The 12,586-nt window shown below is 36.2% G+C and overlaps 1 protein-coding gene and 1 pseudogene across 1 annotated transcript; both read left to right on the top strand.

Annotated features, from left to right (window-relative positions):
* The first annotated feature begins 330 nt into the window (after window positions 1-330).
* LOC108826615 (fucosyltransferase 6-like) lies at window positions 331-2,021 on the top strand (annotated as a pseudogene).
* A 6,280-nt stretch (window positions 2,022-8,301) lies between these two features.
* LOC108828690 (probable LRR receptor-like serine/threonine-protein kinase IRK) lies at window positions 8,302-9,826 on the top strand. The gene has a single exon (XM_018602448.2). It carries the CDS (start codon window positions 8,558-8,560, stop codon window positions 9,719-9,721), a length of 1,164 nt encoding a protein of 387 aa, XP_018457950.1. The 5' UTR covers window positions 8,302-8,557; the 3' UTR covers window positions 9,722-9,826.
* The last annotated feature ends 2,760 nt before the right edge of the window (window positions 9,827-12,586 follow it).

Here is a 12,586-nt window from a genome sequence, read left to right as displayed (position 1 = left end):
GTCGAAAATTATATGTTTCATTTGCATACATTCCATTGACTTGGTTCCAGTCGTATTTTCAAATATTATATAAACTGAAAAACTAAGTTTTAATAGAGACTTCTTTTTTGTAGAGACTAATACAATAAAAGAATTCGGAGTTCAAGACAAGTCTACATGAGTCACGTTCGGACGTTGGTAGATAATCACAACTTGACAATCACGCCATTAACATATTCAAAGTCATACTGTATCTTCAACTTCAAATCACAATTAAGAGTTACAGTCACGCTATATATTTAACACTTTTTGAATCATCTCCTGATTATAAGCGATCGAACTAATGTCAACATGTATCACAAATTTCAGATCTCCAGTAAATTTTTCAGGCTTTGGGTTTGAAGATGAAGATTCTAATAACAGTCCTCTTTAGTTGCGTACTAGTTTTGTCTATAATGTTATTATCATCCTCAAACAACATCAAGAACCAACTTCTTGATGCTATAGCCACCGGTAAAGAAACAAAACTATATATATCATCTTTTGTGTTTTATATATTAACTAAGAATCGTTTTCCTGACTTTATACATTTTCATTTTCTTTCCACAGTTTCAAAGGAATCCGAAACACCGAGGGATAAACTATTGGGAGGGCTTTTAACCGGCGATTTTGATGAAGGTTCTTGCTTGAGTAGGTACCACAAATCTTCGTTGTATCGCCAGCCTACACCATACAAGCCTTCTGAGTATCTCGTTTCTAAGCTTAGAAGCTACGAGGCGCTCCACAAGCGTTGCGGTCCCGCCACAAGAGCTTACAAGGAAGCAACAGAGAATCTTGTTCGTGATGAGAATTACGCAGGCAACTCCGTTGGTGAATGCAGATACATCGTGTGGATCGCGGGCTACGGGCTTGGAAACAGAATGCTTACTATTGCTTCTGCGTTCCTCTACGCTCTCTTAACAGAGAGAATCATTCTCGTCGACAACCGCAAAGATATTAATGAGATCTTATGCGAGCCGTTTCCAGGTACTTCTTGGTTGCTTCCTCGTGACTTTCCATTGATGAACGGTAGGTTCGACAAGCGATACTCTCGTTGTTACGGGACAATGCTGAACAATCGTGCCATCAACTCGACGTCCATCCCGCAGCATCTATATCTCCATAACCTCCATGATTCGAGGGATGAAGATAAGATGTTCGTCTGCGAAAAGGATCAGAGTTTGATCAACAGAGTCCCTTGGTTGATTATTCAAGCCAATGTCTACTTTGTCCCATCTCTATGGTTTAATCCCACTTTCCAACTCGAGCTAACGAAGCTGTTCCCGCAGAAAGATTCGGTCTTCCACCTCTTGTCTTGGTATCTTTTTCACCCGACCAATCAAGTTTGGGGTATGGTCACGAGGTACTACCAAGCTCACTTATCCAGAGCAGACGAGACACTCGGGGTTCAAATACGTGTTTTCAGAAAGGACGCTGGGTATTTCCAACACGTCATGGACCAGATCGTACGTTGCACGCAAAGAGAGAAACTCTTGCCTGACTTGGCTACACAAGAAGAAGCACAAGTCAATACATCGAGTGTCACGAAAGTTAAAGCCGTTCTTGTGACATCTTTGTATCCTGAGTACTCTGACAACTTGAAGAACATGTTTTGGGAGCGACCAAGTTCGACAGGAGAGAACGTTGAAGTTAATCAGCCAAGTGGAGAAAGGTTTCAGCAAACAGACAAGAAGCTTCATGACCAAAAGGCGCTTGCTGAGATGTATCTACTGAGCCTAACCGATAAGATTGTCACAAGCGCAAGGTCTACATTTGGATATGTTGCTTATAGTATTGGAGGGTTAAAGCCATGGTTACTTTATCAGCCAAGGGATCTTACAACTCCTGATCCTCCATGTGTTCGATCCACATCGATGGAGCCTTGTTACCTTACTCCTCCTTCTCATGGATGCGAAGCTGACTGGGGGAAAAACGCGGGGGAGATTTTTCCTTTTGTTAAGCATTGTGAAGATCTTGTGGATGACGGGCTCAAGCTATTATGATGAATTATAGATCTTGTTTTAGCAATGTTATCTCTCTTTTCGTTTTCCTTGTATAATAATTATCATCATTGATGTTGAGTTTTTAAATTAGTATGCAATTAATAATCATGTGTGTATATGCTTAGTGGAAGCATGAAAGGTGTTACACTTTACAGTTTACAACTGTATACTATGTTTTCATATGTCAATGCATAGAAACATTTAGTTGTTCAAAACGTCTACAAGGTTTGTTTGGTTATAAACAACTTATAAGCAGCACATTACGTTTACTTGTTTTTTATATAAAAAAAAGGAGATTACTTTATGTGTCATTTAAGACAATAATATAGGTAGCATTGACCATTGGGTGAGTATGCAAACCTTTTTTACTTTCTAATTAGCCCCGTTATAATGAAAGTAATGAATCTTCGACGAAGCCTATCACCGTTATATGCAGAATATGAAGTATTGATTTGAACTATGGAGTGTATGAAGACGCTGTAGTTTTCAGACGTATTATTTGCGATGGATTGTTCTCAATTGGTGAAGATGGTATCAACATCTGATGAATGGCCAGCGTTTGCTACACACATGGAACAATTTTGCCGTAGTAAGATTTTCTTCCCTAATTTCAAGATCATAGATATTCTAAAAACACAAAACACAATGGCAGACAAGTTTTCACGTGGTGCGAGGAATTCTTCTTCAGCTATGTTATATGTCGACTCTCTACCTCCGACTTGGTTATCCAAACCAGTGATTTCGTAGACTAGTAGTTAATTGTTGTAAAAAAAAATTAGCCTCGTTAGTTCTTCTATAAGAACGAGTTGCTTTATGATAAGAAAGTATATACCTTTATGGATCCTCTGTAATTCAGCTTTAAAAATATGAGGTATTGCATGTCTTTGTCTTTAGCTGTTCCTGGTTCTATGTGCATTTACATGAACAGAGAGCTCATTATGCAAATGGAGAACCCAAATCTCTTGTCAATCAAAAAAGAACTATGTTCTCAAGACCTATAATGGTGTTTCCGCATCCTCATCAGACCAGGTTCAACAATAAATAAGACCCTGGGATAAAACCTTCTCAAGTAGGAAAGAATGATATAAGATCAGAAACCAATCTCGACCAGGCCAGCCGACCATGAAACAAGCTCCAAAGACCCTGTCTTGAACAAAAGACATGCACAATAAATCACAGAGGTTCTATTCTACCAACCGGCCAACTCACTCAAACTTGAAGGCTTCATGAACCAGTTCAACCAGATAAGCCTCTACACCATGGCAAACCGCTCCAAAGAAAGCTTGAACCCATCATCAAGTGGAAGGATCTTGGCTGGAGAGATCTGTACAACCAACAGGTTTGATCGCATCCAACCGCCTCATTTATATCTTTCCACCCGCTGGACCAGAAGAAGAGTGTTGCACACCAATCTCCTAGTTCTCCCTGTCCATCATCATCACCAAGAAGGGGTTTCTTTGTTTGTTATTTCTCAGCCTATGTAGGTTCATCGCATGTGTGGTCAACCATCCACGGATCTTGGCTGGAGAGCAGTTTAGAACCAACTGGTTTGATTCCATCCAACCGCCTCATTTCTATCTTTCCACCCACTGGACCAGAAGAAGAGTGTTGCACAACCAATCTCCTAGTTCCCACTGTCCATCAGAATCACCATCTTTTGAATATCGCACTGCCTCAACCACATTTCATCTCAGCCGGTCAATCACCAACTAGGTTTCTGGCTGGTTGACCATGTTGTAAGATCTGGCTGGATCTTACATCACCAAAGGTTCACACCGGCAAAAGGTCAATATAAACATAACATCAATACTTTTTTCGATTATATATATATATTATGATTAAATAATTTTAGCATATCTTGGCATTTTTAGTTAGAATGAAATTCACCATTTTAATTTTAAACATCTTATCCTAACAAGCTAACATCATACTCAATTTAACATGCGAAAACCAAAAAATACATATTTCAAAAGATGAAGAAATTTTCTATAAAACATCATACGAAGCCAAAAATATTGAACTTATATATCAAAGGAAGATATTTAATATTGCATCGCCACGAAGTACGTTATCACCTCGAGTCTGGAGAGGTGGAAGACTCTTAACCTTTATAGCCAGGAGCAGATGTACAAAGTTTAAGGACGGGGTAACTGCCTCCAGTAAAACATACAAATTAATCTCATGGTAAATTTTCTCATGTTGCCCCTACTTGTGTGCTGTTCGAGCTTCAAACTGCCCCCTTTAATCCTCTTTGATCATTTTTTTTTGTCATCGACCCAACTAGGCCTAGATCAATTGGAGAGCAGACGGGCCGATCCTCCTAAGAGTATCTCCATCTGTCTAGGTCTGATCTATGTGGGAAAAAGGTATCCTCTGGACCGTGCACTCTTAGCTAGAGCATCCGCTCGCTCGTTCCGGCTTCTCGGAATATGAGAGATACTCACATCCTCAAAGTCCCCCTGGAGCCTTTGGAATTCCTCTATGCCAGTCGCGAAGGCTGGTCAGTCCGTCGGGTTGGCCATCATCTCCACGAGGTCCCTACAATCCGTTTCAAACCGTACCGATCTCATCCTCATGTCTCGCAGGCAGGCGGCCGCCCATAGTAATCCTTCCATTTTCGCATGGAGAGCAGAAAGACTCCTATGACAAGCACGTAACCCAAAATGTTCTCTGTCCATTCCATCCTTAAAACACCATCCTAAGCCACTGACCATGCCATTGTTGATCCATGAGGCATCAATTTGGTAGATAGGGATTCGGGGTATCCAAGGAGACACTGACTCAATATCCGGGGATCTCTGTCCATTCCATCCTTTAATCATTTTTGTTCTTTGTTTTATAGTGATTTTATTTTTCTATCGACCTTTTTTACTACATGTTGTGGATGATTGGTTGGTGTACTCATTTTATTTTTTTAATATTTTTGTTCATTAGTTCTTTGTTATTCAAAGTCAATTTTATTTTAAATACCTTTTTAACCACTTGTTTCGTTATTTTCTATTTTATTTTGTTAGTGAACTCATTTAATAATTCTTTTAAAATAAAAATAAGTTAGTTGTATTATTTTCATTTTCTTTTGAACTTTTATTTTGTTTTAAACATGTAATCATATTTATATAATAATATCAAACATAACTATTACTTAATAAAATAATTTTATATACCTCCATTCAAACTATTTTCTGGTTCTATCACTGTTTATATTGTTTCCTCCTGTGCAAACTTATCTGATCACTCACTCGATTCACGTCCTAAAAATTATCTCTTTAAATCATGTTTTCCTCTGATTTTCCTTTTTTATAAGTAATGTGAAAATGATAGTTCAAGTAATCTTCATCACCTCACTTATTGCTATCTCCTTGACTTTCTTGATTTTACCACGTCATTAGTTTATAACTTATCAGTTGCAAGATATTTCTTATCTTACTCAACAATATCTTGTCCATTACTTTGTAATTCATACATGCCAGACATTTCATAACAATTAGTACCCACTAAACTTTTCTTTTTTTCGATACTGGCGATTTGCAAGGGAATTATGAAGAAAATCACTCCCTCGCAAATTGTCACTCATAAACTGGGTTGCATGGAAGCTTCGTCGGATGTCCGCTTCCCGTTTCGGAATCGGAATCGGAATCGAAACCTCGTGGAAACTTACGGAATCTCGCTTCCAAAACTCTTCCAAAATATTTTTTTTAAAAATATGTTGGAAGCTTACGATTCTATTTTGGAATCACGTTTCCGTTTCTTTTTAAAAAAACACAGTGTCTTAAATAAATAAAAATATAAAATCATAGTTTTAATTTGTATAAAATCCAATTTTTAATAGTAATGAAATAGAGAGAATATAAATATACAAATATTAAAAGTAATACTATTAAGTATCTTTATGCATTGAGGTTCTATTCAAATATATATTATATATTCAAAATATTGTGTCAATTATTTACGAAGTATAAAAAATAAGTAATATAATCATTTCTTTTAAAACTAATTTATGTATTTTCACAGCTTTGTCATGAAATCATTTCAAAATTATTATAGATGAATAAATATTTTATCTTAAATTTAAATCATATAAGTTTTAGTCCTAAATTTTATAAAATTATCTTTTATATATATATATATATATATATATATATATATATATATATATACACGCTTCCAACACGTACCCGCTTCCTAATTTTTTAAAAAATTTCGCTTCCGCGTTTCCATACGTCTCCGCTTCCACGTACCCGCTTTCGTTTTCGATAAAAATATAAAATCATAGTTTTAATTTGTATAAAATCCAATTTTTAATAGTAATGAAATAGAGAGAATATAATTACAAATATTAAAAGTAATACTATTAAGTATCTTTATGCATTGAGGTTCTATTCAAATATATATTATATATTCAAAATATTGTGTCAATTATTTATGAAGTATAAAAAATAAGTAATATAATCATTTCTTTTAAAACTAATTTATGTATTTTCACAGCTTTGTCATGAAATCATTTCAAAATTATTATAAATGAATAAATATTTTATCTTAAATTTAAATCATATAAGTTTTAGTCCTAAATTTTATAAAATTATCTTTATATATATATATATATACACGCTTCCAACACGTACCCGCTTCCTAATTTTTTAAAAAATTTCGCTTCCGCGTTTCCATACGTCTCCGCTTCCACGTACCCGCTTCCGTTTTCGTGTAACATAGCTCGTAAACTAAAAACATTCGTAAATCCCTCGCAAATTTATGATAGGACGAAATCCCTCGCAAACATAATTTCTACTGGTGGTTTTTCTGTTTTTCTTTTTCAGTTTCCTGTGTTCTTTTCTTTTATTTGCCATCAAGACGGCTTTTTGAAAGATAACTTGAGTAAGTATTTTCTCTCTCATCCTCTCCTAGAGAGAGTTTTCTCTCTCGATTCCTCTTCCTCTCTTGTGAGGTTTGAGATAGTTTTGAGGGTGTGGGAGATCGATGGTTTCTTTTATGACTCCGGGAGTGAGAGACTATCATAGCTCTCGTCGCCGGCTATGACTCCGGGGGTGGAGACTCCAAGTTCTATGCCGCCGGCTTAGAAAGAACAGAGCCGTCGTCTTATCTTTGAAGGCGGTGGCGGATGGCTTTTTGGAAGGTGGTTCCGGTTTGGAATCGGTATTGGTGTATCGGTGAGATCTCGTAATAGTACGGGTGAAGCTCTCCGATGGACGGTGTTGTTGACGCGGCTGAAGCTTCTTCTCTCTCTGGGTTTGTGAATTAGAGCGTGGGATGAGATCTCAAACAGTCGATGGAAGCTCTCCTATGCTTGGAACGAAGAAGGCGATAGCGTGCGTCTTGAAGTGTTTGGTGATTGCGAGTCGGTTTCCCGACGGTGTCTCTCCGGCGGTTATCTTCGGCGCTCTCACCGGGGAAGAATGGGGAAGATTGGTGGGACACGTGTCCTCTCGTTTGGTTGAGGGATCTACACGTGTTCCGGTTTCGTGGCAAAAACCGACGGTCTTTGTCGGTTTAATCTTTGACGCGTGGCTTGGTTTGCCGCGTGGGTTTCGGGTTGGGCTTCAGGCCTTTTAATGTGTCCTTTATGTCGGGTTTTGTTGTATTCGGGCCTTCTAGGTCTTGTGTACTTGGTTTGGGCTTGGTCCGGTTGATTGTCGGGTTTTGTTGTATTCGGGCCTTCTAGGTCTTGTGTACTTGGTTTAGGCTTGGTCTGGTTGAGCCAAGTTCCTTTAATAATAATATAATTCGAGAGGCAAAAAAAAAAGATGGCTTTTTGAAAGATAGTTTGTACCTTTGGGTTGACGGTTTGCGTCCATTCTGGTTGCATACCTCACCCCTTTTATGAAATGAAATACAGCTGTTAAAAGAACAGGAAAGGAGCTTTTGTAAGTGCCCTCCAGCCATGTCGCAATCATTCGTAAGTCGAAGTGTTTCGGTCTTATCCAATTTTCTACTATTGTTTTTTCATATTCCTTTGAGTTATGAAATAATGAAAAAATGAGTGATGATCATTAAACTATATAGTTGTAACATAGAATAATAAGCACAAAGGCGTTTTTGGATTAGTCCAAAGAACACTGTGTCTTTATTCGTATTCATATATTCATAGTCAGATGGCGTTTGTCGCATCCTATCTTTGTCGCTAACATAACAACTCCAAGAACATAATCTTCTTAATACAAGATCATTTGCTCAGAAAATCACAGGATGTGGCAACAAAACTATAGTTATATCATTATAAAATATGGTAGTTAGACCATTAATCCCTACTAACAATTATTGAAACATTTCTTTTTTTGGTTAACCAAAAGTTTCAGACATTTTTTACAGCTCACCAAAAGTTCATTTTCTCAGGTTAAAGACATGTTAATTTACTTTCTTCGAACATTTGATTGTCTTAACCTTGTACGTATGGAGAGAGGCGACCAAAAGGCAAAGCCGACCTCCACCACGTAGAATTGATTGCTTTTATATAAAGATAGCAACACTCTTTTAAACACTTGACATCATTCATTCACACAAAACACTTAAAAACCAAAACAATGACTTTGTCCACTTCCTTCCTTCTTCCTCTCCTCTTCACCCTTTTCATCTTCTCCACCGATGCACTCACATCACCATCCGACGTGTCAGCTTTAAAAGCCTTCAAAGCCGCCGTGAAACCCAACTCAATCCCTCCATGGTCCTGTCTCGCAAGCTGGGACTTTACTGCCTCCGACCCATGCGCCACACCACGTCGAACTCATTTCACGTGCGGCATCACTTGCTCGCCCGACTCCACACGCGTGACCCAACTCACTCTTGACCCGGTCGGGTATACCGGTCGCCTCACGCCGCTCATCTCTGGCCTCACGCAGCTGCTCACGCTCGATCTCGCCGACAACAACTTCTACGGCTTAATACCATCTTCCATCTCCTCTCTCATCACCCTCCAGACACTAACTCTCCGGTCAAACTCGTTCTCCGGGTCCTTACCCGAATCAATAACTCGGCTCAACTCAGTCGAGTCCATCGACATCTCGCGTAACTCGCTAACCGGGCCGCTTCCGAGATCACTCAACTCGCTCTCGAATCTCAGACGACTCGATCTTAGCTACAACAAGCTCACCGGCTCAATCCCAAAGCTCCCGCAAAGCCTCATCGACCTCGCTCTAAAGGCCAACTCTTTGTCAGGACCCATCTCGAAACAGTCCTTCACCGAGTCAACTCAGCTCGAAGTAGTCGAACTCGCCGAGAACTCGTTCGCCGGAACACTCGGAGCTTGGTTCTTCCTTCTACAGTCCATCCAACAGGTCGACCTAGCGAACAACAGCCTCACGGGCGTCGAGGTCCTCCCTCCGAAGATCGCCGGAGGAGAAAGCGACCTCGTGGCGGTGGAGCTCGGGTTTAACCGAATCTCCGGGAACGCTCCGGCGAGTTTCGCGGCGTACCCGAGGCTCACCTCGCTGTCTCTGAGGTACAACATGCTTCACGGAGCGATACCGTCGGAGTACGAACGGAGCAAGACGCTGAGACGGCTTTTCCTCGACGGGAATTTCTTGACCGGGAAACCGCCGGCGAGATTCGTTAAACCGGAGTCGGAGGTGATGGGGAGTTTGGGGAATAATTGTCTGCAGGGATGTCCAGGGAAAGCGAAGATGTGTGCTCCATCGCAGAAACCGTTTTCCATTTGCAAGCGGGCTTATGGTGGGAAACCAAAGTCATAGTTTTGTCGGTGTCGGTCACCTTTTTGTGTCAGTGATTTGTAAAATAATGGTCTTTTATTGAGTTTACTATATAGTCTTGAAGAAATAGTACTGATATTATTTATTCATCGAGATCTTCGGATGTTGGCAGAAAGTAAAACTGCGTTTAACGTAAACAATCTAATGTATAAAAATTTGCACAAAAAAAAAATCTAATGTATAAAAATAGTAATGTAATATTTGTCCAAAAAAATATATAATATCACCCAAATTTAAATTTAAATTTGATTGTGTCAAGACTAATTGTTGCTTTATAAAATGGGCTTTTTTGCTTAATAACCAAAAAAAAAGTTAATTAGATTTTGGGAAAGAAAGTAGAGAGAGATTAGAGATAAAAAGAGAAAGTAGGAGAGGGGAGGTATTTTCAGTTAGTTAGTGAATTTTGTTTTTTTGTTGTGTATATTAGGTGCAATTTGCCAATTTCCCTTATAAAATTTTAGTCCAATTAAAAAGATCAAGCTTATGAATATCACAACGACAGTTCTGAACATTACCTAAATTTTTTTCATTGGTTAATAACTTATTAGTACTTTTCATATGAGTTAGGTATGGAAGATAGTTCTAACTATTTTTAAAATTAAAGATTTCAAGTAATAAAGTTTAGTTTTGATACACTATAGTTTTGGTATTTTATAGACTAAAAATAATACTAGTACTTTGCAACTATTGTTTTTTTAATAGATGTTTTAATCATACATTAGCTATGAAATGCATTTATCAATTTTCACGCTTAAAATTTTATATAGTAACAAATCTAATTTTGGTACATTGTAGTTTTCCCATATTATAAAATCAGTAAATTTATGTATATAGTGTCCGACCTGATACCCAGCATCTTAAAATTTTATATAGTAATAAATCTAATTTTGGTACATTGTAGTTTTCCCATATTATAAAATCAGTAAATTTATGTATATAGTGTCCGACCTGATACCCAGTATGAATCCACAGATTTTATTATTTGAAAATTACTACTAAAAGGCATAGCCAAGTCATCTCCTGACATTGACTCTCTTGAGATTCTTTCTCACTCTAGTGCTGTATCAAATTTATAGTAATTATTTTTTTAACAACTCTCTTGAGTTTTTTATACAGAATATCGATATGGACCGCAGCTCTATAGCTTAGATTAAAAGAAATCTATATAAATACAACACATATTATTTTCAAGCTTAATTCAAACTAGATTAGGATCCGTGCGAATCGCATTCGCACGGTTTTCTAAATTTTTTAAGAAATGTGAATTAAAAAAAAAATGAAGTTAATTTTATTCTCAAATATTATTAAATATTATGATATTAAGTTGTGGTGAGAATATATATTTTGTTATAATTTCTTTTAACCTTATTCATTTTATAGTTTGAATATGTATTTTTATTACATATGTTTTAATAAATGTTACTACTTCATAAATTTCATTATATTTTTTACCAAAATTTATTTTTAGAACTTTATTAATTTAAGATAAATAGTTTTATATCTGAATGCGAAAATAAATGATAATGAAACTTTTTTGGATGTTGTTTAAATTTATAGACGGATTTTGAAAAAGATAAGCTCAAATACAAAACAAGAAAACAAAATGATTATTAGTATTAACAATGGGTGTATAAATTAAAATAGTCAAATAGTCTATAAAATAAATAAAATTTGGTGTAGAAGTTAACAAACTTTTAAATTTTTGTAAATAATCAAGTGTTTTTGATAGAAAATTATTATATGATGTGGTGTGTAGTGATGATTATCTATATTTTCGCTATAATTGATTTTGAATAGAAATATTACACCCATTTAACATACATAATTCGTAGTAAAATCTTTCTTCATTTTATTTTTACAAAAATCTTTCTAAAGCAAGAATATAGGGACTATCTATAAATATGACTTACATTTTTGTACATGTATAAATATATCTATTTAATTTAATTTGTTAAGATGCTAATGAATTGGTCCAAATAGGCATTTGTATAGTATATTTTTTAAATGACTCGATTTTAATAGAGTAGACAGCTTCTGAGTCACTTAGAGCATCAACAATGAAGTCTTTAGAAGGGATTTTAGTGGGAGGAGAGACCATAAATTGAGAGGACAGAGGAAGAAAATCGCCACTAAAGAAACGTTTTTTTACACTATTTTGTGGGTCCCACGACACGTGGCGGTTCGCGATTGGTTCTGTTTTTAATTTTTTTTTAAAATCAGATAAAAGAAAATTAGAAATCAAAAACGGATTTCACCGTTAATGATGCTCTTTGTGAATTGCACAGAAACAATTAACATTTTAACCAAAATATATTTTCACCGAAACTTTGATATTTTGGTTTTAAAATAATTAAAAATGGAAATTTATATACAATCAAAGATGTGTTATGTAAATCAAGACCATGGTTCCAATTAGTTCAAACAATATAAAATATATCATCTGTAGAAAGTGGTCTAATGGCACTTTGAGAGTTTTCCAAACAATTAGTTCAATTTCACTTGAAAAGAATGATTTACATCTTAAACATGGTGTTATAAAATGATTATAGACCAAATGTTCAAAAGTTCCGATTTTTATCAAGAAAAATTAAAAGTATTCAGTTTTTTACATATTTTTACAAATTAATTTAGGTTTTTTAGAAATTTTACAAATTAATTTGGGTTCGGTTTACGATCTAGCATGGTTATTAGAAAATGTAGAGAAAAAAATTGTATAAGTTGCACGACAAGTAAGAAAAGAAAAAAGATCGCCTTATAAAATCCTAAATAAATCATAAATTATCAGTAAAAATAAAGTTATTATTTAATTTTATTATTCAAAAATAAAGTGGTCTGAAATCAAACCGA

Source organism: Raphanus sativus, chromosome 9 (assembly GCF_000801105.2).
Source record: "Raphanus sativus cultivar WK10039 chromosome 9, ASM80110v3, whole genome shotgun sequence".
Classification (NCBI taxonomy): Eukaryota; Viridiplantae; Streptophyta; class Magnoliopsida; order Brassicales; family Brassicaceae; genus Raphanus; species Raphanus sativus.
This window is presented reverse-complemented; position numbering and strand designations above follow the sequence as displayed.

Bases quoted from the DNA above. Each gene is read 5' to 3' on its own strand.
- LOC108828690 (XM_018602448.2), top strand. From the start codon at position 8,558: ATGACTTTGTCCACTTCCTTCCTTCTTCCTCTCCTCTTCACCCTTTTC.